Source organism: Choloepus didactylus, chromosome 15 (assembly GCF_015220235.1).
Source record: "Choloepus didactylus isolate mChoDid1 chromosome 15, mChoDid1.pri, whole genome shotgun sequence".
Lineage (NCBI taxonomy): Eukaryota > Metazoa > Chordata > Mammalia > Pilosa > Megalonychidae > Choloepus > Choloepus didactylus.
Window position 1 is genome coordinate 75,866,801 of NC_051321.1, and position 24,444 is coordinate 75,891,244.

Sequence of the window (24,444 nt, forward strand, 5' to 3'; positions counted from 1 at the left end):
CTCCTCTCCCTTGTTCCTCGATGTCCGGCACTGGCCTAGGGCTGAAGAGGGGAGGTTGGCCCCCTGGGGCTGCTGGCAGGGGCAGCAGGAGGAGGGGCGTGTCCCTGTGGCTGGGGTCTGTGCCCTGGGTCCTTTCCGGGTGCTGGCGAGGAAGGCTCTAACCATGGGTGGTTTGTCGTGTTCTCTGCTGCCGCAGGGGGCTGGCACCGACGAAGCCTGCCTGATTGAGATCCTCGCCTCCCGCAGCAACGAGCACATCCGGGAACTGAACAGAGCCTACAAAACAGGTCTGCCCGGCTCCAGGGCCTCTTATTCCCTCCTGGCCTTCTCGTGACCCCAACTCCTGCACCCCCAACATATTGGGCTTTGATCCAAGACCCAACCCTGCCTGCCGTTCATGTGCGGGGCAGGCTCAAAGGGAAGGGAGGGTGGGAAAACCTCAAGTGTGGTTTGGACCGGGCCTGCCCAGAGGCCAGGCCATCTGGGCCACCTGTCTCCTCGAGCTCAGGATCCCTGATCCACAGGCCCTTCTCTTGTCACCCCCCTCACCCAGCACCCACCGTTGACTGTGTCTGCAACAGGCGGGTCCATCTATGGGGCCACTGGGTGGACCTCCTATGTCTCCCTTTCAGAATTCAAAAAGACCCTGGAGGAGGCCATTCGAAGCGACACCTCGGGACATTTCCAACGGCTCCTCATCTCTCTCTCGCAGGTGCCTTCCCCACGACAGGGCTTGGGGCTCAGAGCAGAGGGAGGTGTGATGAGAGCCAGGGAGGGTCTTTTAAGCAACGAGGAGGGGAGGAATGGGGGAGGAAGGAGGATGTGGCTCCAAGGAGGAGGCTTGATCTGCAACCTGCTTCCTTTCAGGGAAACCGGGATGAGAGCACGAATGTGGACATGGCCCTCGTCCAGAGAGACGTCCAGGTGAGTGGGATGGCCGGACCCCACCTGGGCTTCCTCAACCAGGAGGCGTCACCTGCTCCACCAGGGAGGAGCTCTGGGAGGGAAAGAGCAATGGATAAGGAGTTCCAGATGCTGTGGATTACTGACCTGCCCTGCTGCTTATCAGCTGCATGGCCCTGAACAAGTTTCCCCATCTATAAGTGGGAACATATGAGATAACAAATGTTTCAGCAGTTGCTGGATCACAGTTATGGATGTGGGATTTCATGTGACTTGTTTCTTTCCTAGATAATGCATTTATTATGTTTGCAAAGATTTTGAAGATTTGAGCCAAGAAACCAGCTGTCCTGTAAGTTGGGCAGTCTTAGATGAGATGAGATGCGGGCAGGAGTGGGAAATTACCATTTCCTCTCTGTCCAGGCATCTGGGCTTGGCACCTCTCTGGAGAGTTTGAGTTTCCCACAAATAAATTCAGACCATAGTGTTCTAGCTGGAGAGACCCACAGCTTCCTGGCGGAATGGAGCTGGGATATCGGAGGTGGTACAGCAACCAGCATCCCTCTCTCCCTTCTTCATTGCTCCTGCCTCCCAACGCAGGGCGTTCCCCAAGAATTGCCAGCAGTCTCATCTCTGCCATCTGGCCTGTTTGTCATGGGCTGTGCGGAATGCCCCTTGTTAGGGCTGGAGGAGCCACTCTTCTGGCCTAGTCCTTTTGCTTTGCAGATGAGAAACCGAGGCTCAGAGAGGTTGAACATTGTGCCCAGAGAAACCTGGAGGCAGAGCCTGGGCAAGGGCCCAAGACTCCTGTCTGTTCTATACACCCAGGCAGCGCAGGTCCCAGGCCCACTTTTCCAAGCTCTGTCTTTCCTAATGTCCCCTCTGCCTGAGACTTCCACTCCCCTTTGTGGACTCAGGGCTGGACATCCCCGAGCTCCTGGGCCCTGGCCCTGACCCAGCCGGGAGCCCTCTCCTAGCTGAGGCAGAGATTGCTAGGAACTTCTCCGGCCTCCACTTGACCTTCGGTATCTCTGAGCACCGACTGCCGCCTTCTGCCTTTGGGTATCGGTGTTTGTAGAGCCAAGAGCTACAATTGGAGGTCTGGAAGGCACTTTGGAGACCACCTGGTGCAGGGGTTGCAAATTGGCAAATACTTGAGGCTCAAACTTTCAAAAACAGGCAAGTGCAAATTCTGCCCCTTTTGTGAGCATAATGGTATATGCAGCTAAATACGGAGAATGCACCAAGTCACGTGGAATCCCATATCCCTAGCGGTGACCTATCAACTGATGTAATATGTGCTGTCTTTAAAAGCTGATATCAAAGATTGGGAGACTTGACATTTCACCTGGATTTCTGGCTTCTCATGAGAATTGGGCCTCACAGCTGTGGGCCTGTATCCTCTATCCCAGTGCTCTGCTGGTGCTGGGATGCAACTGTCCCCTCTCGATAGTTAGCCATGGTCCCCACCTCTCAGCTGGCCCCTGCTTTCCAATTTGCAACCCCAAATTTAATCCAGCCTTCTCATGCTAGAGGTAAGGCAACCGAGGCTCCCCCGAGGGCTGTTGGCCTGCCTGGATGCCACAGCAAGTTGACAGCAGAGCTAGGACTCCAGCATAGGCCCCTGTTCCAGTTTCTTCTCTGCAGTGCTGCCCCTTGCCTGACCCAGGCTCCCTTAGTTCTCTCGACTCTGAGTTCCTTTCCAGCCTCTTAATCCTGCTGCTCAGGTATGAATGTGCAGCTGATGTTCTGTTCATCCCAGCAAATGGGACACAGCAGGGGCTAGGCAGGGCCTCCCAGTCCCTCCCCAGGGCCTGCTTTTCTAGATGACCTGCACGTGGCATTTGAGGTGAAGCCCTCAGTGCATGCGTGTCTTCCTCTCCATCCAGGAGTTATATGCAGCCGGGGAGAACCGCCTAGGAACAGATGAGTCCAAGTTCAATGCAGTTCTGTGCTCCCGGAGCCGAGCCCACCTGGTGGCAGGTAGGGCAATCCCGGGCCTCCCTGGGCCCCGTTAGATGATGGCAGGCAAGGAATTTGGGGAAGCAAAGCTTCCCAGGTTGTTTCCGCAATGTACAGAGCTTTCGCTTCCTCGAAAGCGCCCCCTGCTGGTGATGTAAAGGATCCTATCGGAGGCTTTTCTGAGTTTCTCCTGGAGGAAAGCAAAGGAAAGGGATGAGGAAAGTGGGAGCCTCCTGTGGACTGGTTTCTTTAGATGCTAGAATGTGGAAGGTAGAGGGCCCTTGAGGAGCAACCAACCCAGTGTTTTGCGAAGTGTGGCATAAGAAGTAATCGTAGTGATTAATAATACTATGTAATTTTTATTCATGCTCTCAGCAAATGTAATGGAGCTCGCCATGTGCCAGGTCATGCTGTGGATGCTGAAGAAACGGCAGGGAGCACAGCATAACAAAGCCTCTGCTCTTGTGGGGCTCGCCTTCTAGTTGGGGGATACAAGCAGTGAACAAAAATCAGTACAGTCTGTAGTACAGCAGATGGGGAATTCCGTAGAAAAAAGTGATCAAGCCAGAAATGGGTTTAGGGGGTGATGGGGCAGGGCCGGGGGTGGCTCTGGGCAGACCTCCCTGAGTAATGACATTTGAGTTAAAAACCTGGAGGAGATGCCAGTGCAAAGGCCTGCTCTCAGCACGATTGAGAAATGGCAAAGGGGGGTGGCGTGGCTGGGCAGCAGGAGGCAAAGTCAGAGACTGTAGAAGGCATGGACTTAGGTTTCTAGCCTGAGTATGTCAGGAAGTCACTGGCAGGCTCTGAGCAGAGGGGTGACATGATTTGACTTTGATTTTGTAAATTCACTGGCTGATCCATGAAGCTAGGGTGAAGGGATCAGTGGTGGAACAGGGATACCAGTTAGGAGGTGGCTGTGGTGATCCAGGGGGGAAATGCTGGTGGCTCGGGCCAGGAGGGAGACATCGGGAGTGCAGATGGAGACATCAGGAAGACAGCTGGATTCATGAGTCTGGAGATCAGCAGAGTGGAGGGAAGTTTGGGAGCCATCAGTGGGTCCAAGGTGCTTGAAGCTCTGGGGCTGCGAGAGACTAGAGCGAGCCCAGCGTCTGAGGACAGAGCCCTGGGCCTTGCAGGCGGCAGGAGCAGCCAGCGAGGTGGAGGGAAAAGAGAAAGGGCGCCCTGGAAGCCAGCTGGGCCAGAACTCCCAACCTGTGCCGGGCAAAGCCTGGGAATGGATGACCACATGTAGCAACCTGGAGAGCTGTTCTGGTGGGCGGCGTGGGTGCATACCTGAGCCCTGGCTCTGGGCCATCCCTGGGCTAAGTGCTGCACGTGTGCTATGTCTTATAATGCACGCAAGTACCTGCTGCTCTTCACCCCGTTACGGGTGTGGGAGAGCAGGCATGGGTGCAGGGTTGGAGTTAGACCACACAGCTAGTAATGTGGCGGAGCTGGGCTCTGAACCCGGGGCTCTCTGGCTCCAGAGCACACTCAACCTCTGCGCTCAGCTGCAGTGGAGGGCAAGTAAGCGTGTTTTTATCTTAGTCCCTATCTACTTTAACAAGTACAGAACATATAAATAGCACATCAGACCTGCGATTTCACAAACATTATTACTTAGGGAGAAAGGGTCATTGATTTGAAGAAAATATTAAGTAATTGAGATGGATGCAGATACAGCATAACTCATGAAGCGAATATGCAAGTGACAGAAGCATGGAGAACACTGAAGGAAACTGAGACCCAGACCAGGGAAGAAGGGATTTTTCCAGGGTTACTCCAGAGCTAGAGGGTCCTCTGTCATGCCGCCTACCTTTTCAGGGATCAACAGTCAGCTTCCCTTGGGGGCTTGGCCTGCGCTTGGTTAAGCTGGGTGGGGGGTGGGGAGAGGTTGCTGGGGTTGAGCAAGACAAGCCTGACACAGTACAGAGAAGGAACGGTGTGAGGGAAGAGGGGGCACTGTCCTGGTGGGACGGGGTTCCTGGGGAGGGGGATTGAGGTGGGATTGGTGGGGCCTGTCCTGGGGAGGGCAGCAGGAATGCACACCTGGTTGGGGGCACGTCTGGCTGACTTGGAGAATGGGAGCTGTCTGGGGCTCTGGGAGCAGAGGGAGAGGCTGGCTCTGGGAAGGCGCAGAATCTCGAGGGCAGAGGCCTCGTTGCCCGGTGTCCCTTCTGTCTCTCCGCCAGTTTTCAATGAGTACCAGCGGATGACGGGCCGTGACATCGAGAAGAGCATCTGCCGGGAGATGTCCGGGGACTTGGAGCAGGGCATGCTGGCCGTGGGTAGGTACCTCGGGCCTGCCTTGCCTGCCTGCCCACCCCCAGAGGTCTGGCACAGGCTGTAAGTTTTTGGGGTCCTCACCCGTCCTCTGGTTGAGGGGGTGGCACAGCCAAACCCCACAGGATCCAGGATTGCAAAACCCAGCACGTCCCCTTGGTGGGAAACAGGACCGCTTCCGGGACCGCTGTGTGGTGGAGCCCCCCGCCCGCCCCGGGGGTGGCTTGTTTGTGTCCCGGGCTCTGGGCTGGGGAAGGCGCTTCAGTGTGGGTATTGGTGGGAGAGCCTCCAGCTTCTCTCCCGGAGGAAGATGACTCACATCCTGCCAAGTTCCCTCTAAAAATACACCCCTGCAGGCAGTTGTCAGATGTTTGCGATGGGAACACGTGGAAAGATTTTTACTTGCAGCAGCAAAACGGGCTGTGCCGAGGAGAGCTGGCCTGGCTCCCAGGACGAGGACCTGCCTCCCGCAGTGCCACCCGCCCCGAGGGTGGGCTCCCGCTCCACTGCCCCCAGCCCCTCTTGTTCCTCCGGGGGAAAATCACCATTTTCTCATCCTTTGCTTTGCTTTTCTTGGGGATTTGTGAGTGGGAAAATGGTGAATCCTCCTCGTTTCCCTGTGTGTCCCCCGTGGTCGGTGTCTGCTCACAGGTGACCCCATTCCACGTGGCCTCCTTCTCTGAGGGTCAACGCATCTCCTGATCGCCCACTCCCCGCCTGAGCAGCAGGATGGTCCCTGATTGCCATCCATATTCCTTTCCTACTCAGCTCCCTGTGTCACTTCAAAACCCAGCCTCTTCCTGGCTGGTGCTCCTTTCGCCGTGTTGGTTGCCAGAAAGAGGCTGGGTTGGTGTCCAGGCTCTGAGCAGTTTTATTTTATTCCAAAGAGCTGGCGCCCTGGTCCCGGGGTGACTGAGGCTGGAGCGAGGGGTGGGGGTGGGAACAATGCAGTGGTGGATGTGGCATCCAGGCCTCCTGCGAGGATGTCTGTCCCTGCGTGCTCCGGGACTCAGGATTGTCTGCAGACCGAGCTGTGTTCTTCTCTTCCAGTGAAATGTCTCAAGAACACCCCAGCCTTCTTTGCTGAAAGGCTCAACAGGGCCATGAGGGTACGTAACGCCCACTTGCAGGGGGTGGGAGATGCCGGAGGAGAGAGGGCAGCACGCGCCTGGGCAGGTGGGAGGGAGAGGATGGTGGCTCAGCCCGGGCGCCCTCTCTTTAGGGAGCAGGAACCAAGGACCGGACCCTGATCCGCATCATGGTGTCACGCAGCGAGCTTGACCTCCTGGACATCAGATACGAGTACAAGCGGATGTACGGCAAGTCGCTGTACCACGACATCTCGGTACGGCCCCTGGGCGGCCTGTGGCCCTCCCTGCTGCCCCCGGCCCCTCCCCCCTTGCCTCCCTCCCTGCTCCCCGGTCCTTGGTCCCCAGACCCTGCTGGCATCTTGTCTATGGCCCTCAAGCTAGTTCTCTTCGGCTTTCCACTGGTTCCTCCTGTTGCCCCGAAACAAACCGTAAGCTCCTTGAGGATGGAGTGGATCTTGCCCCCAGCCGTTAACCCCACCAACACCCCCCAGAGCCCTGTGTACCCACTGCTCTGTAAATGGGTGGGGTTGTCTGCATCAGCAGCAGGGCCCCCCCCGCCTTGGTGCCCGACTTCCAGGGCCCAGCTGGTTCTGCCGCTGGTGAGAACTCGTGTCCCAGCCGCCCCCGGAGCCCGGCTCTGGTTTGTTGACCAATCACTTCCTTTGCTCCGCTTTGTGCAGAGGTGGTTCTGACATGTGCTCTGAGGTCATGTTGCTTGGAGTTCAGTTCCTAAATCTGCACACCGCACTTGGGGGTACTAGTGGTTCCTCCCCAGGTGCAGTGTTGGGGGGGGTGTCCATGTAAAGTGTTTTGGGTGGTATATGTAAGCGCCTGCTACGCTATCCCCATGTGCCGGAGCCAGACTGTAAAATCAGAACTCGTATGACCCTTAAAGCTGAAGCCAGGAGGAACGGGTCCCAGCTTCAGACCCCCTAGTGTTTGATGTTGGGCATGTCACTGAGACAAGCTCATCTCCATTTCCCTGGCTATAAAAGTGATGCTGTTGACAGTGGAGAATTCGGAATTACTCAGGTTATTTCTTGTGTGCCAGGAGAAGCCACAGGCCTTGCTGTGCAGGAGCTTGGGGTGAGGGAAGCGATTACATTTCTGTTACACTTACAGTGTCCACGAAGTGGCTCAGACAGAGGAGAGAGCGTGGGGGGGCTAAGTGGAGTGGGGGTGGGGCGTTCATGCAGTAGAAGGTTGCATATCCCGAGCAGGACAGAAAATTACATGATTTACTGCAATGTAAACGCACTGGGAAAAGGCCCACGTTGGTTAGCCCTGGGTAGTAGTTTTTTGGGTGATTTACATTTTTTTGTGTTTACCTGACTTTTGTAATCAGGGGGAGGGGGAGAGCAGCTCTTTGTGGGCTGTGCCATCTGTGATGCTGAATGTGTCGCCGCCTCACCCACTCTGGGATCAGCAAGTGGGGAATGTCCCTAGGATGGAGCCAGCCGAAGCGCAAGCTTAACTGCCGTCTTCCTTATTTCTGTGGCCAGGGAGACACTTCGGGGGATTACCGGAAGATTCTCCTGAAGATCTGCGGTGGCAACGACTGAGTGATAGTAACTGGTGGCTCTCTTCCACCACCTGCCCACAGCGGCGATGCCAGGAAAAGGCCCAGAGAATGTCTAACAAACCCTCAAAGTAGCCCTGAGGCGTCCAGGGCACACCATCTGCAGAGCCTCTGCCCCTCCGGATCCAGGACCTGGGTCCTTCTAGAACTCTCTCAGGATGCATTTCCCCTCCCCACCCCTCACAGCCCCTGCTGCTAAAGTAGATGTTTTATTCTCATGCATTCCTTTCCCTCTGCTTGTGGCTGAGACTCTTGGCTTCGTTTTAGTCATGTAATTTTATACTTTTATTTGGAGGCATTTTTTTTTAACACTCATTGCCAAGCAGACTCTGGACAAGTCCGTTTGCTGCAGACACACTTCTGTGCGAGAGATTGGATGGGTGGAGTATGCCGTGGCCTCACTGAGGAGTAAAAGGGAAGCTCTTAAAGGGTAATCTTTGTATCTGGTAAGAATGTGTCATGAGCTTTGTTGTTGCCAAACTCCTTTTTAGAAGAAAAAGAAAAAAAAAAAAAGCCAGGAACTCATCTGTTCCATCTTCCTTGCAAAACCCTGAGAACAAAGCCAGTTCCCTGCCAGTGACACGGCTCCATGTATTTCGGAATGTGCCTTAAACCTGAATGTCTGTAGGCCAAAAGCTGTTTCCAAATTAAAGCCAGCCAGCTTTGGAACATTCTGGAAATGTTTTCCTGGTGCCAGCTTGTTTTCTTCTTATTCACGATTCCACCTTATGGCTCGGGTTCCAGCCAATCAGCCAATGAAAACTCACATAACCTTAAGTAGAAATGTGTGCTCAGGAAACCCTGGGCATAAGCTGACTTACAGGGGCCGGGTTGTAAGGACATGAGAAGGGGGGTTCCTGAAATGCACACTGGTGCCCAGACCCCAAAAAGTTGCAGGGTTCTTGGTTCTGGGCAAGCGCAGTGCGTCCAGAGGGTGAGGTAGGAATAGTGTCCTAAAGAAGGGGGGCGGTTGGGGCGGGGCTGGTTCCTGGGGTGGGCCTCACAGACTGAGCCAGAGAGGAAGGGGGACAGCCCCGAGAGACACAAGGCCAGTGCCCACCCTCTGGGGGCTTAGCCTGGAAGGCTGTTTCCCAGCCCCTTGGTGGAGTGTGGAGGGGGCCTTCCAGAAGAGGCAGGGTTTCTGGAACTCACTATGTCATGTCCAGAAGCCTTGCTGGTCAGAGGTCCCCACTCGCTCCCTTACTGGTCTGTCCATGGCCTCCTGTACCGAAAAGTTGAAAGAGAAGGGAATCCACAGTGGCGGGGGTGGGAGCACAAGCCTGCTGGACCTGGCAGGGGCCCCAGGGAGTGGCTTGTCTGCAGAGTAGACATCTGCTTGGTGACACCTGCCCCCCCAAGTACAGTGAGAAGGGGCTGACACCAGAGGACACAGACCACCCTCAAGCCAGGCACCCATCTGCTCAACCTACACCTGCCTTCCTGAGCCACAGAAGGCTTGTGTGGGCCCTGGAATTGACTGCAGGCTCTGCTCACCTCTGCCTCAGTTTCCATGCCTGGAGCCTCTTGAGCTGGCTTAAAACCACCACCATCCCCACCCCCCACCCCACCCCCAAAATATATATATATGGTCTCCTGAGCACCCCCTCCCCTAGGGCAGGCCCCTTGTTCTTGGGCATCAGGTGAGCCCTGCCCCGTGGACGCATTGCTTGGCATTGCATAACTTGGCCATGAGCTCAGGCGGACCCTGGCAGATTCCTGAGCTGTGCCAGGGCTACATCCCACTGCTCTGATGTGACTCTAAGTGTTCTGTGAGATTACTTTGCCCTGTTGTCTATGCCAGAGGTCAGCCTGGTGCCCAGCAGGCGGTATCTAGCCTGTAGATGTGTTTACTGTGGTCATTTTAGAATTTTGAACTTGGTGCCACATTTAAACATTGAGCAATTCCATATTTTCAAAAATTTGGAATTCCGGCTTCTCCTGAAAAGCCAGAAATCCTGGTGTTCTGGTTTGCTAATGCTGCTGTTAAGCAAAATGCCAAAAATGGATTGGCTTTTATAAAAGGAGGTTATTTGGTTACAAAGTTACAGTGTTAACACCATAAAGCGTCCAAGGTAAGACATCAACAATCGGGTACCTTCACTGGAGGACAGCCATTGGTGTCCGGAAAACCTCTGTTAGCTCTGAAGGCACATGGCTGGTGTCCGCTTGCTCCCAGGTGGCGTTTCAGAATGTCAGTGTTGGCTTCCAATGGCCATCTTCAAAATGTGTCTCTCAGCCCCAGCTAGCTGTGGGCTCCTTCTGTCTGAGCTTTTATAGAGCTCCAGGGAAGTAATCAAGGCCCAGGCTGGATGGGCAGGGCCACACCTCCATAGAAATTATCCAGTTATTAGATGGGTCACATCTCCATGGAAACACTCAAAGAATTACAGTCTAATCAACACTAATAGGTCTGCTCACACGAGATTGCATCAAAAATAATGGCATTTTGGGGGACATAATACATCCAAACTGGCACACCTGGCAACACTGGGCCTGTGTGGCACGGGCTGCTGGAGCTGAGGTGTAGCTGCCCCCTTTAGATAGGGCATGTATTCTCTATTTTATCACAAGCTCCACCATTCCCTAATCATTTACACCAAGCTGTTGTTACTTATCTGGCCCCTGCAGGCCTTTGAGTTTGAGCCCCCTGGTGGGTTCATCCCAGTCCTGGTTCTCCCTGCCTTCCTGTCCCCTCTTGGCCATGCCCACTGGGTTCAAGCCATGGTACGTGTGGGCTGGGGGCCTGAGCGAGCTCCTCACAGATCTCCTTACAGGCAAAGGCACCTGCTCCCTCCAAGGTCATGGGGGTCAACCCTGCTGATCATGATCAGGACAGAGAATGGGGTTGAAGGCGTGTGTGGCCTTACAGTTCTTTCTGAGCAAGAACGACATGGGTCTCTTCCTGCTCCCTGGAGGTGTTGGTCAAAGCCAGTTCATGCCACACAGCTCATTTCACCTCCAGAATTGCAACTAGAGAACGAGGCATGGGATGAGTTCAGATCTGAATAAATTTTCAGCAGATGTGGCAACATCAGCAAGAACACTGTTGGGGACGGAACTGTAAGGGAGGAACCTTGGAGCGCTCCCCTTGTGGGTGGGTAACCAGGCGCTAAGTGGTGCTTCCCAAACCCTAGCCTGCGTCCTGATCACCCGGGAGCCTGTTAAAGACGCAGATCCCTGGGTCCCACCCTCCCCTATCCTCGCCCAGCAGCCAGCGGGGCTTGGGAAACTGCATCTATCCAGCTGGCCTCGTGATTCTGATGCTTATCTAAATGCCCCTCTGCTGGAGGTGTTTGCGCAGATGGCAGGGTGGGATTGTACTTTGGTCAAGTGAGGGAGAGGGGCTGAGGCTCCTCCAGTTTTGGGAGGAGGGACCAAGAGATGACCCTTAGAAGGTGCCCTGGTCAGCAGCAGCCGGATGACCACGCTGTATTGCCTCTCGGCTTTGGCAGGAGTTCTCGTCCCAGCCTAGGCTTTGGCCCCTCTTCTCTGCTGTCAGCTGTTTCCTGCCCCAGCTGATAAGGCCCCAGAGTGGAGTCAGGCCTAGAAATGGGAACTTCTCCCTGGGCATATAACTTAAAGGTTCACAACACCAAACCCAGAAGCTGACTTCACCTTGCTCCTCCAAGGGATGGGGCCATCATTACTCAGTCCCTAACTTGTTCCCAAACGAGGTCCCCTCTCAGCAAAGGAATTAGTCACTCGGCTCCCCCACCCCCAGCTCTACCAGAGGGTCTTACCTGCAGCCTCTTGGAAAGTGCCCCTTCACCTCATCCTAGGGTCACCCTGAGCCTGGTTCCCTCCCCACAGTGAGAGCTGGTGGGGTCCTGAGGCAGAAAGAGCCCTGGTCTAGGAGGCAAGCCTCTGTATTCTGATCTCGGCTCAGCCACTGACTTGCTGTGTGACCCTGCCAAAGTCGCTTCCCCTCTCTGGGCCTCTTGCCCCTTTGTAAATTGAGGGGTAGAGCAGATCAGAGCATCTTAAATGTTAATGTGGTCAGCAAAAATGGTGGAGTAGGGAACTCCAGCAGTCTATCACTCCATATAAGCAGCAGATAAACAGGCAAAATCAACTTTAACTCTGGAAAACAATCAAAAGTTTAGAGCAAGCAGGCAAGTGCTTAAGAAAAACAAAACCGGATCTCAGTAAGAGCTTTGCAGCATAACTTACCCTGGTCTTGCCTGATCCCCAGCTCAGTGGTGGTCTTAAAGACAAGAGCCCATGTTCCCAATACCAAAAGGAGCAGAACTGGACTGGTTCTCTAAGAACTGGTGGTTTTGACCTGTTTGGTAGCTCCATCAGGGACTGCCTAACTGGGAGCTCTCACAGAGGCAGCAACCCGGGGTGACATTAATGGCAAATGTATTAGCTGCTGCCACCTGGGGCAAGGGATGGCAGTTGGGGCAAATGAGACAAGCCAAATAGCTTGGAAGGAAAGGCTGGAAAATGAGATGCACTGGGGGACAGGGGTGTTGAAAAGCTACACCATATTCCTGGGACTCTAGAAGAACTTCACCTCCAGACCCTGTGCGAGCAGGAGTGAAGGCTACGGCAAAAGTGAAAACTGCCCAGGTGAGTGGTGAAAGCCTGCTAAATGCACAGAGCCCACCTGCCAAAACTGGGAGAAGATTCTGTTTGTTTGATTTGAGTTCCAGGCACTTACGGACCTCCGTGGAATCACGAGCTGAACACCAAGCAGCCGAACAGAGGCTTCAGTGACCCCATGCGACAAAGAACACAGACTTTACAAAATTAGTTCAGAAAAGTCAATGAACAAACAGACAACAAATACAACAAGCAGCAACAAGCAACCCTGGGAAGGGGGAGAATCTGAATTCCAGAGTTGCCACATTACAATATTCAAAATGTACAGTTTTCAACAAAAGGAGGTGTGCAAATTAACTAAAGTATTGATACATGCTACAACATGGATGAACCTTGAAAACATGACACCAAGTAGGGAAACCAGACAAAAGAAATATATATATATATATATATGCAATTCCATTTACATGAAATATCCAGAATAGGCAAATCTGTGCAGACAGAAAGGAGATCTGTGTTTCCCTGGGGCTGGTGGGAGGGGGGACAGGGAGTGACTGATTGATGGTCAGAGTTTGTGTTGGGGGAGATGAAAAGGTTCTGGAATTAGATAGTGGTGAAGGTTGCACAACATTGTGAATGTCGTGGAAACCACTGGTTTCTAGTTTAGAATAGTTAAAATGGTGAACTTTACAATATGCAATTTTTACCTCAGTTTAAAAAAGAACACTTTAATATGTACACGAATCCCCTGGGGATCTTGTTAAACCTCAGATTCTGATCCTGGACTCTGGGCTCTGCATTTCCGACACTCAGGTGATGTGGTTCTTCAGCAGCAAGGCTCCAGAAAGGCCCCTGGGCTTCTGGGCAGGACCCTCACCCCTGCAATACCCCACCCGACCCCCCGTCTGGCCCTACAAACGAGGGCTGAAGCAGAAACTGCCGGGGGCTCCTAGGGCTGGGCCTGGAGGGAGACACGGACCTCAGGGCTCGTGAGTAACGGGGAGTGGCTGTGACTATAGGGGTCGCTGTGTGAGCAGATGCGGAGGGGACGGAAGGAGTAGCCTTTATTTCACACAAAGCTGGGGGAGGAAGGTGAGAAGACGCAGCTCTGTGCCCAGGGGAGGGCTGTCCAGCAAGGTGACACTCCAGCTGCTGGGCTCCGTCACCTCCTGTGTTCAGAATGGACCTGAGAAAAAGTGGGGGCCTCAGAATGAGCAAAGAGTGGGGGCTGAAGGGCCCCAGTGATGCAGCTCCCTTCCCTCCCCCGAACTCCCAGGAACTCAAGGAGGGGGCAGGGTGGGAAACCCCCCACTTCCCCATTGGTGGCAATGCCAGTCTTCCCAAGAGGATTTTGTGGTTGCTTGGAAAGGAGCTGAGAGAAGCCCAGGAGCTCTGAGGCATGAGAATGGCCAGGAAGGAGGACGCTTCTCTAGGTCAGGGCTGTCCTGAGAGCAGAACTCGAATGAAAGGGGCCCTGGGGAGTAAGGGTGGGCAGAGAACACTTGGCGTGAGCCAGGGGGGCGGGTGCCCCCAGCCCTTGTCCCCAGGGCCCGGACCCTCTCCCTGCCTGTTGGTGGGGACCAGCCATCCCCCGTCCTCCTGTCCCACTGCCCGGCCTCACCTCCGTCCCCCGCTCACCGTCTCCGAGGAGGTCAGGGGCTGGGCTCAGCGGTCCCGCCGGCAGGTTCCAGGCTAGCTCCTCCAGCAGGCCCAGCAAGCCTTTCACTTCTGCTTCCAGGTGCTCCACAGTCTTCTGCACCGTCTGACACACCGAGGGGTGGGAGTGGGGGAGGCGGGGATGGGCAATCGGACAAGAATGGTGCCAAGTTATCTCTGGACGCTGGGGCAGGACCCAGCTCTCACTTCCACCTAATCAGCTGCATCCCACTAAGCACCGAGGAGGGGCTGGTGGGGAGAAGACTGGGTGCCAGGAACCTGGCTCCTCCTCGTCCAGCTCTGCCCTACCTGCGTCTCAGTTTCCCCAGAAGACAACATCCTAGGGGCTCACTCACTAAAGCTGCACCTGCTCTGGCATTCCATGTTCACCGTGACAGGTTTGGCCTGGGGCTCTGGGATGCCTTTCTTCCTTCCAGGACTTCACCTCCTCGAGCTCACATTCCTTTTGTTGTCCCGCCCCCTGATGGCATCTCTGCCAAATGACGGGTTGAGATTTTGAAATCCCCTCTATTCAGGTTACTTAACATTGTTTGTGCCATTGGACCCACTGGCAGTCTGTAGAAGAAAGTCTCTAGATGGTTTCTCAGAATAATGCTTCAAATGCAAAAAATAAAACACATAGGATTACAAAGGACACCACTGCCTTTAAATATTCTTCAAGAATTAAAAAATTAAAATTTTTGATCTGTTAATCATATATAATTTATTAAATCATTAAATAACATAATCTAACAAGCAGTCTAACAAATTGCTGATGTGTATAAAAGCTATTTGGAGATAAAACCAATGATAATGTGATAAAATTATCTGTGATTTCTACAGATAAAGTCACAGTACTCTCACTACTATGATTTGTTGCCTATATTTGTAATGAATGGAAATGCTAAATTTCAGTTAAAGATTTATGAAAATAAAGATGTAATTTCCCCCAACACTGGACCCCAGGTTAGGAACCGTGGCTAACAAAATGCAGTGACCAAATCTCCACCTTCCTGTCCAGTGATTCTGCAGAGCTGTCTGGCTGGCTTGCAGGCAAGGCCCCAGGGGAGCCAGGTCAGCTGGGGGCTGGTCAGCCTAAGAGCCCAGACAGGATAACTACACGGTGGCCAGGAGGCAGGATTGGTCTGGATTTCCTGACACTCCAAAGCAAGGTTGGGTGGGAGCCCCATAAAGCCACCCACCCTGCAGGTTGTCCTCCAACTCCCCACTCCAGCCCCAGGCTCAGCTGTTACCTCTTCCATGACATCCAAACGGCCTTGGATAGCCACATGTCTGTCACACCCTGTGCTCCAGGCTGGGGCTCCTCGGGAGGCACTAAAGGGCTCGTCGGCTGCAGAGAAACAAATCTTGTGACTGTGGGGCCCTCATTTTCCTGTAACACCAGAGACTCCTGGAAGACAGGAGCTCAAATGAGGTGGCTCCCAGTGAGAGCTACAGAGGCAGAGGAATGCTCATGGATCTGAGTACAGCACGTAGCTGCCCCAATCACTCATTTGTGTCTTTGGCCACTGTCACCTAGAGCCACAGTGGGCTTTCTCAAGGAGATGATAAATAAACTGGCTCATGAACAAGTAAGGGTGAGCCAGATGAGGGAAGGCAGGAAGGGAGAACTGCATCAGTGAGGAATTTTGGATGCAACAGTCTTTCCTTAGCAGTGCCCAGCCAGGGAGAACTGCACATGCAAAGAAAGGGATGCATGAAATAGAATAGCAAGGCCCATTGTAAAGACCCCAAGGGTGGATGTTGAGGCTGGTAGTCACAGCTGGGGATGGAAGACGAGACCAGAGACGTGGCAAGATAGATGGTGGATATCAAGCTAAGGGGGTTGAACTTTATTGCAGAGGCCTTAGTAAACCAATCATGATGTTTGTTTTATTACAGTTTGCCTTAACAGAAGAGTCACAGAGCCATATAGGAATATTTTAAATACAGAGAATGGACTGGAGGATGTGTCTTTGAAGACAGGAAGTAACTGCAGTAATCAGGGTAAGAAGTGATGAAGGCTGAATGGAGGTGGTAGCTGTAGGTACAGAGAGGAAAAAAATAAGTGGAGATACTTTGGTAATAGCATTGACATTGGTGACCTGTTAATAACAGCTGGTATTTGATGAGTGCTCACCATGTATCATGTAGTGTGCCAAGCATGTAGCGTTAACTCATTCAACCTCAACAACAACCTATTATTATCCCCAAATTACACATAAGTAAATTGATCACCAGAGGGGGAGTTGGTATGTCCAAAGTCACACAGCAAATAAGTGGTAGATCAACCTGTTCAACTCTTGACTTGTTACTTTCTTGCCCAACGTTGCTTCCTCCCTTCTCGTTGGGTGACACCACCTACCCCTACACCGGAAGTCCTATATCCCTAAGAGCTCAGTGTCAGGATGGGTGTATCTGAGAAGCCTACAGGCATCTGAATTGACTGGAGCCTTGGAGAATGTCATTCAGGAAAAAGGGTGACATACCAGAAATTGAGAGAAGAGCTTTACTGAAGATCAAGCAGTCAGCATGGCCTCACACAGCAGAGAGGTCTAGCAAGATAAGGACGAAAAATCACTGCTAAATTCCACCCCTGCACTTTCAGTGAAGCAGTGAAGACAAAGCAAAATTAAGATTGCAGTGAGAAGAGGTCAGGAGGTAGAAACTTTGGTCCTGAAAAACTTCTTCACGAGGCTTGGCTGTGAAGGAAGAAGATCAGATCACAGGGTCTAGAGATATGTTTATTTTTGTTGTTTCTTTTTTATTAAGCACTGGGGAAACATAAACATGCTTACAGTTAGGAAAGAGGCTGGAGAAGTGAAGAATGCATTTTCTTTAGAGATGGGAGGTCATGGAATCCTGAAATGGTGGCCACACGTGGAAGGAGAGAAGGAGCACAGCAAAAATGGGTGGAGATAAATTTCTAGTTAGAAGCCCAAAAGTTGAGTGAGTTCCCACCTGATGGCCTCTTTTCACTCTGTAAAATAAGAAGGCCATTTACTGAAAATTAGTACAGGGTTAGAAAGGAGGAGAGCTAGTTATTAAATTTTCAGGAATTTTCTGAGTGGGTTGTTAAACAGAGCCATTAAAATGGGGGCTATGATGAGAGTATTTACACCCTGGCAAAACCTTTGGTTTCTTTTTTAGGAGCCAATTTATCAGCACACAGTCGAGTAGGGGGATTGAATAAAAGGAGGGCTTTACTCGTTACTGCAAAGGAGAGGCTAAACTTGCATATAATTGTGTCTAAGAGTCTCCCCCTGAGTACCTCTTTGTTGCTCAGATGTGGCCCTCTCTCTCTCTAACTGAGCCACCTCGGCAGGTGAACTCGCTGCCCTCCCCACTACGTGGGACCTGACTCCCAGGGGTGTAAATCTCCCTGGCAACGCAGGATATGACTCCCGGGGATGAATCTGGACCCGGCATTGTGGGATTGAGAATATCTTCTTGACCAAAAGGGGGATGCAAAATGAGATGAAATAGTTTCAGTGGCTGAGAGATTTCAAATGGAGTCGAGAGGTCACTCTGGTGGACATTCTTACGCACTATATAGATAACACCTCTTAGGCTTTAATGTATTGGAATAGCTAGAAGTAAATACCTGAAACTACCAAACTCCAACCCAGTAGTCTAGACTCCTGAAGAAATTATATAATAATGTAGATTACAAGGGGTGACAGTGTGATTGTGAAAACCTTGTGGATCACACTCCCTTTATCTAGTGTATGGATGGATGAGTAGAAAAATGGGGATAAAAACTAAATGACAAATAGGGTGGGATGGGGGGGATGGCTTGGGTGTTCTTTTTTTACTTTTATTTTTTATTCTTATTCTGATTCTTTCTGATGTAAGGCAAAAGTTCAGAAATAGATCGTGGTGATGAATGCATAACTATATGATCGTACTGTGAACAGGTGATTGTATACCATGGATGACTGTATGGTATGTGAATATATTTCAATAAAACTGAATTTACAAAAAAAAAAGGAGGGCTTTAGAAGAAGTGGAGAGTGAGAGAGGCAGCATAAAGGGACCTTGCTGAACGAACCGGACTAAGTGAGGCACTTTCTTAGCAGAGCTCAGCCATCCGGGTGTAGGAAAGGATGATGGGTGTGACGGGTGGGGCTGGGACAAGGGGGTCTTCCTTTAGGATGAGAGTGCTGAAGAGCAGGAGAACCAAGACTCGAGGGGTTAAGGGGCTGAGCTCTGCAGTCTAGCTTGGGTAAGGAAGGAAATGAGGCCAATAAGAGGGCTGATAAACTGGGAGAAAGAGGGGGTGAAGGCACTGGTGGTCTGAATGAGGTCATGGGACTAACAGAGGGGACAAGTGGAAGGGATATGGCAATTTTAGCCTTTCGAGGTGAAGGAGCTTAGACAGTGACAATTTCAAGGTTGAAACCATGGATATGGGCATCCGAAGCAGAATGGGGTAAGAGATAGTGGACCCGATCTCTCCAGGGGCAAAACTCTTGTCACTCAAAGTGTGGGTGCTGGATGGGTTGCCCACAGGAAACATGTGAAGTTGCCTAGAAGGTTGGCAGGACTTGAGGTGAGGAGCAAGGTGGTGAGCCACTTTAATGGTGATGAACACATAACTCTGAGAGGCTGAGTGACTTGCCCAGGGTCACACAGCTAGCAAACGACTGGACGCAAGCATCTTGACCTTCTCCTGGCCCCACGTCAGCCACCGGCCTCCACAGCTCTGCGCACGGCTGCCTGCCTCACGTGCTCTCAGCCCAACTCCATCTGGACTCAGGTTCTTTACTTAAGGACAAGACGCAAGATCAGGCACAGAACTTCCTTCCCCCTCTGTGCATCCTTAAGAGTGGTTTTCCGTGCAACACGTTGTGTTTTTTTAAATCTCCTTTTCATTATTCCCCTGCAAGGAACTTAGAAAAGACTTTTCAAAAGGCAATGTGCTATTGTTTACTTTGGTTGGGGCAGATGGTTAAAATGGCACTTCGGTCATTTTTTTTCCTTTATTTAAAAAAAAATTTTTTTTTTTTACTTTGGTTATTTTTTAGACCAGAATCTTTTAGAGACCCATACTGAAATATTTGTGGATGAAATGCAATGATGTCTTGGATTTACTTCAAAATAGCCCAGCTCCGGGGGGTGCGGAGAGGCATGTATCGGAGCATAGAGGAAAGAAGATCCACCAAGTAGTTGAAGTGGGTGATGGGGCATGAGGGTTCATTCTACTATTCTCTCTAGTTTTATACATATGGTTTGAATTTTTCCATAATAAAAACGCAGTTGTCTGATGGAGTTGCCAACTAAAAGCAGAAGCCGTCACAGGCTGCATGTGTTGATGTAAAATGTTCAGGTCGAGGGAAGGGGCACTCAGAGCACCCCGGACCTAGGGGGCTCTGCTCCATTTGGATCACACAACGTGAGAAGGCCCGTGCCTGCAGGAGCCATGGTGAAGGGACTTGAAATCTTGACTCATCTGTATCCACCCAAAGACTTGAGATGCTCAGCAGCCTGGAGAGGAAGGACTTCGGGTACAGGCAGAGCTGTTCCCCCACACAGGGAGACTGGCCACCGGAAACGGGGTCTGTCCACACACGCCCTCTGCAAGCTCCACCCAGGGCCTCTGGCCAAGTCTCTCCCCCTGAGCCTGTCTGCCCTCTCCCAGACCCCAAACTCGCCTCTTTCCACACCCCCTGCCCCCAGCTTAGGCCAAGAGGAAACAATGAGGCCGGCCGCCAAGTGGGGATCTGCCAACTCTGGAAGTCACGGACAACATGAGTCTGCTCCCTCCATTTGCCTAAAACACCCTGTTCTCTGTGTGTCTGCGATGAGATCGAACTTGGCCTGGAAACCCCTCTAGGGAAGGGGCTGGCCGCACGCACTAATCCCTCACATCTGGACAGAGCTGTGCTGTGTGGACCATGGCGCAATCACCCATGAGCTCATCCGGGCCTCCCAGGAACTCATCTGAGGGAGAAGGCTTGTGTCCTCAGGGCTGCCAGGCCTGCTCCTTCCCCACGGTGGGCCTGACCACGGCGGCGACGTCAGCACACGGGAGTGGAGGACCCTGGAGGACCCTGGAGACCCCAGTGCTCAGCCTGAGTCAGCCATGAAGTGCTGTGCGACTGTGGGACACTCCCGTCTCCTCCCTGAGCCTCTATGGCCTCCTCTGTAAAATGGGGGTAGGGCTGGGAGTTGGCCTGAGGCCCTGGCCTCCCGATGTAGCTCATCCATGGCTCCACTCTCTGCTCTGTCTTTTTCAGAGCTGCCAAAAAACCTCAAGAATTAGCTAAAGGACAGAACCTGGGTGGGTCCAGAAGAGTCTGCTCCAGCAAGGCAAGAATGGGGCACCTCCCGTTTTACACACACCCACAGCAGCCTCTCTGCCCGATGACTCTCAGAGCCTTGGTTTCCTCCTTGGTAGAAAAGGGCTAGTACAAAAGCCCACTTCAGAGGGTGTTGGGAAGGTCAAACAAGAGAAGGAGAATGAAAGGCTGAAGGCTTATAGTGACGGACCTGGAACAGCCAAGCCCGTGGTTCTCGTGCTCCCTTCCTTCCTTCCCTCCCATCCTCTCTGCCCCTGCCAGCTGGGAAATGGACCTCTTGGATGGTGGGCTGTTTTTTTTGGCTAGGCTCCTGCTCAGGGCCTGATGTGCACCCTGGATGGCGGCCATGGGTGGAGGCTCCAGTGAGCTGGTGAGAGCAGGCTGCCTGCCCGAGGAGGCAGGGGCCTGGGTCCAGGCACCAGGCCCAGCTTCTCCAGCTAAGGAGACATGGCCACTGAGGTCCTGTCCCCTGACATGGGAAGCACGGCCCCCTGACCACTCTCAAATGACTTCTGCCGTCCTGCGTAATGAGAAATATTTTTTCATTGGTGACCCTGGAAGATGCTGAGGAGCCTTCTGAATTATCAAAGACACACTCTGCTTGGATCAGCAACACTTGTCACTTGGGGTTTAATTATATTTAACTACATCCAAAAGAATATATTTGGGCACACATTCATATTTGCATAAAATTCATGATTCATTCAAAACCATCAGTGTTTTTTGATTTTTTTTTTTTTAAGCAGCAGAACACTATTTTCAAACAATTACACGAGGAACTCCAATATGTGACGCTGCTCTGGCTGAAACAGGAGAGGATCCCTAGAACCCCTTCAGATTCTCAGGAACACTGTTTTGTTTTGTTTGGGAAGGGACATCTCCTATCTCTCTTGGTCTCTGATCATCTGCCAGGTCTGGATTTGAGCCTCGCTGATCATGCTGAGAGCTTACCAATGTCATTCCAGTAAATTCAGTGTCTGGTTAAGTTAGTACTTTACTTAGGAAACAAGCTAGGCTGTTGTAACAGAGAGCCCCCTTCAATTACGTACGTGTTTTTTTCTCTCTCAGTTATCAGTTCAGAGGTAGACTGGCTAGTAGTCAGGGCAGGTGGGCAGCTCTGCTTGCTGAGGCCAGGAAGGAACCCAGATTCCTTCTACCTTGGAACACCATGTTTTTTAATCCTCTGGGTGATCATGTACTAGAATATTCCAAAATGAAACATTCCCAGAATGCTGAGAAGGTCTAAAAAGCCATCAAGCCTACACCTTTCTCCATGTGGCATGGAAAGAATACGAGGTTGGGAGTCAGAGAACCAGTCCCACCTCCACTTCTCACTGGCCATGCAATCTTAGCTCTCCAAATTCAGATTCCTCCCCTGTAAATGGAATCTGCCTGCTCTGTCTACTTCGTGGGACCAATGACTTGACCAAAGGAGATTCTGCACTTAAAGATGCCTTGGAAACTGCCAAGTCATGTGCCAATGCCACACAGGGCATTTTCCAGATGAGGAGACTCAGGCCCAGGTAGCTGTCAGCTGCCAGCGAGTCACTGAGAGCTCCAGCCAGGACTTAGCCTCTCCCCATGGAGGATGGTGCTTTTTGCTAGATCACTCTGTCCTAGTCTCAAGGTGAAGAGGTGTATGCCCGCTGAGTAAACCTGCACAGGAAGCCCCATGGTACAGGGGTCCCAGGGCTTCTTGGGACGGGCTTCTCCAACAAGGAGGCAAGGGGCTCAGGCCTGGCGTGGCTCTCTGGGCTCTGTTACAAGCCAATCCCACTTGCTGGATCCTCAGTTTCTTCATCTTTAGAATGGGCGTAGGCACAACCAAATACATTCGAAGCTACTGTCAGTTATTGATCACTTACTATGTGCCAAGCTTCGTGTTTACGTTTAATTCTGTGAGGTCAGTGTTTTTCTTACAGGTTAGAAAACCAGAGATCAAAGAGGATAAGTAACGTGTCCAAGGTTCCACTGCTAGAAGGTGGTGGGGACAAGATTTGAACCCGATCTGTCTTATACTGTTCACACTGTGCCCTAGCAGTGGTGAAATTTTGAGTAAGTTAAGAGCTTTCCCATCTCTGGGCCTCGGCTGCCTTCTCTGTTAAGACAAGGGGCAAAGGTGACCTGTACATATGACATTTTAGGTGCTCTGGAGCCCTAGAGAGCCCAAATGTGTGCCTTGCGTTGGACTGTCTTTGAGTGGTTCACTCCCCATATCTACTTTTGTAAGAAGAAAAGAAATGCCACAATCCCCCACATGGCCATACAGGGCGAGCCCGGCCAGCACGCAGAGCAGGAGCTGCATGGTGCCGGCCGGGCCAAGAGCAGCGCTCAGTCCTCTTTCACCCAAAGCAAACAAAAAGTAGAATTTCAATGGAAGGCAGATGTCTGATGGCTCACTGTGCCCTAAGAAGGTCTTGGGCTTCCATCTTTATGCAGGGCACTTGGGCCTGGATGACCCAATATCTACTGGCTCCAGGCTGATGGGCAGGAGGCTGGCGGCAGAAAGGGGTGTGTGAGGGGAAGTTGGGGGGTGGGGGGTGGAGCCTGGCCAAGGGAGGAAGGGGGCAGTAGGCCCACATGCTTGATAAGGGCTCTGCTGCCCTGAGACCTGAGCCTCCACCTCACCTGACAACTGGGATGAGTAACAGCTAGCTCAGAGGCAAACATGAGAAGATGGATGAATAGGAATGTGGCTTGTAAACTGTAAAGTGCTATAAAGACACTAGGGGTGGGGGGTGTACAAGGGCGGGGAAGGCAGTGCAAAGAAAGAGACCCAGCCAGCAAAGCACCCAAAGAGCCTCTCCCTCCCGCACCCCAGCCTTCACCCAAGGCAGCTCAGCTCTCAGGAAAGTCCTCTGTCCTCACCACCCAGGCTGCAGAGATCCCTCAGGCCGCCTGGCAGGTGAAGCAGTGGCCTCTCTCCTGGGGGACCTGCCTGGGCTGGTCCTGGGGCCCCGACCAGAGCTCAGCTTCCCACACAATGACCTGTCAAGCCAGGCCAGGGCACCTCTGCAGAGCCTGGGGGTGGGGGACAGAGCTGGCCCACGGGGGGTGAGGTGGGGGTGCCCCCACCCTGCAGACCTGACCTCCTGCCCCCTGACCTTTCTCTCTGCCTGCTCTGCCCCCTCCTCTCTGCCCCCTCCTCTCTGCAGCACTTCTGGCCTTGGCAATGACTTGCCCCACTCCCTCCCTTCCTGTCCCTCTCAAATCTTTCTCTTTTCCTCCATATCTTCATGCTCTCTCTTGTCAGTTTAGTTCCTCTTTTTCTTTCCTTCTTGCTCCTCTCTCCAACTCCTTTATCTCTCTATCCTTGTTCATACCTTTGCTTATCTCCATAGTCTCCATCTCCACCTCTCCTCTCCCCTCTATTCCTTCTCTCCTTTCTCTCTATTCTCTGTCTCTCTGTGCATCCGTTTTTCTCTCTTTATTTCTCTGACTTCCTGTCTTTCTCTTTTTTCGCTCTACATCCCTCTCTTTCTCCATCTCGCCGTCTCCATCTCTCTCTCCATCGCTCCTTCCCCATTTCGCTCCGTTTCCATCTTTCGCTTGCGCGCGCCCTTTCTCCCTCCCTCCCTCTTCCTCCTCCTGGCCTCGCCATATGCGGGTCCCCCGGCGCCGGGCGTCGGACCACACTCACCGGCAAAGGCGTCCGCGGCGCGGAGCAGGGCGAGCCCGGCCAGCGCGCAGAGCAGGGGCCGCATGGTGCCGGCCGGGCCGAGCGCAGCGCTCAGTCTGCCCGCCGCAGCCCTCCCCGGGAGGGATCGCGCCGGGCCGGCCCGGGAGGAAATGCTCGCTGCCGGAGCCCAAATTCCTGGGCGGCTCCGGGATTTCTGGCCCCAGCGAACCCGCCCCCTCCAGAGGCCCCTCCTCACCCCGTGAGCAGCGCGGAGCCCAGAGACCCCGTGAGCCAAGGGGCGGGCGTGCCAGCCCCGGCGCCTTCCCAGGAGGGGGCCTCGGAAAGGAGAGGGGTGACGGGATGAGCTCCAGGGGGTCGCTCCCGGGTCCCAGCTACGTGTTGTGAGCCCATTTCGCAGACGGGCAGACTGAAGCCTCGCGAGAAGTACCTTCCTCATTGTTGCCCACGACTGTAGCACAGCCAGGGTTTGAACCCCGCCTGTTA

At 52.8% G+C, this 24,444-nt stretch overlaps 2 protein-coding genes across 6 annotated transcripts in view; one reads left to right on the plus strand and one right to left on the minus strand.

Annotated features, from left to right (window-relative positions):
- The window catches only part of ANXA11 (annexin A11), a 43,324-nt gene extending 34,933 nt beyond the window's left edge, over positions 1–8,391 (plus strand). For all 5 annotated transcript variants that reach the window (XM_037804345.1, XM_037804344.1, XM_037804341.1 and 2 more), the window contains 8 exons: positions 197–287; positions 633–712; positions 868–924; positions 2,790–2,883; positions 5,058–5,153; positions 6,199–6,257; positions 6,371–6,493; positions 7,742–8,391. In XM_037804345.1, coding sequence (XP_037660273.1) covers positions 197–287; positions 633–712; positions 868–924; positions 2,790–2,883; positions 5,058–5,153; positions 6,199–6,257; positions 6,371–6,493; positions 7,742–7,801 — 660 coding nt within the window. In that variant the 3' untranslated portion in view covers positions 7,802–8,391. The remainder of the gene's footprint in view (positions 1–196; positions 288–632; positions 713–867; positions 925–2,789; positions 2,884–5,057; positions 5,154–6,198; positions 6,258–6,370; positions 6,494–7,741) is intronic.
- Positions 8,392–12,788: 4,397 nt separating this feature from the next.
- Positions 12,789–24,171, minus strand: PLAC9 (placenta associated 9). The gene is made up of 4 exons (XM_037804825.1): positions 23,962–24,171; positions 15,273–15,370; positions 14,002–14,125; positions 12,789–13,549 (listed from the first exon to the last, which is right to left on the minus strand). The coding sequence occupies exons 1-4, from the start codon at positions 24,023–24,025 to the stop codon at positions 13,539–13,541; spliced, it is 297 nt and encodes a 98-aa protein (XP_037660753.1). The 5' UTR covers positions 24,026–24,171; the 3' UTR covers positions 12,789–13,538.
- Between the last annotated feature and the right edge of the window lie 273 nt (positions 24,172–24,444).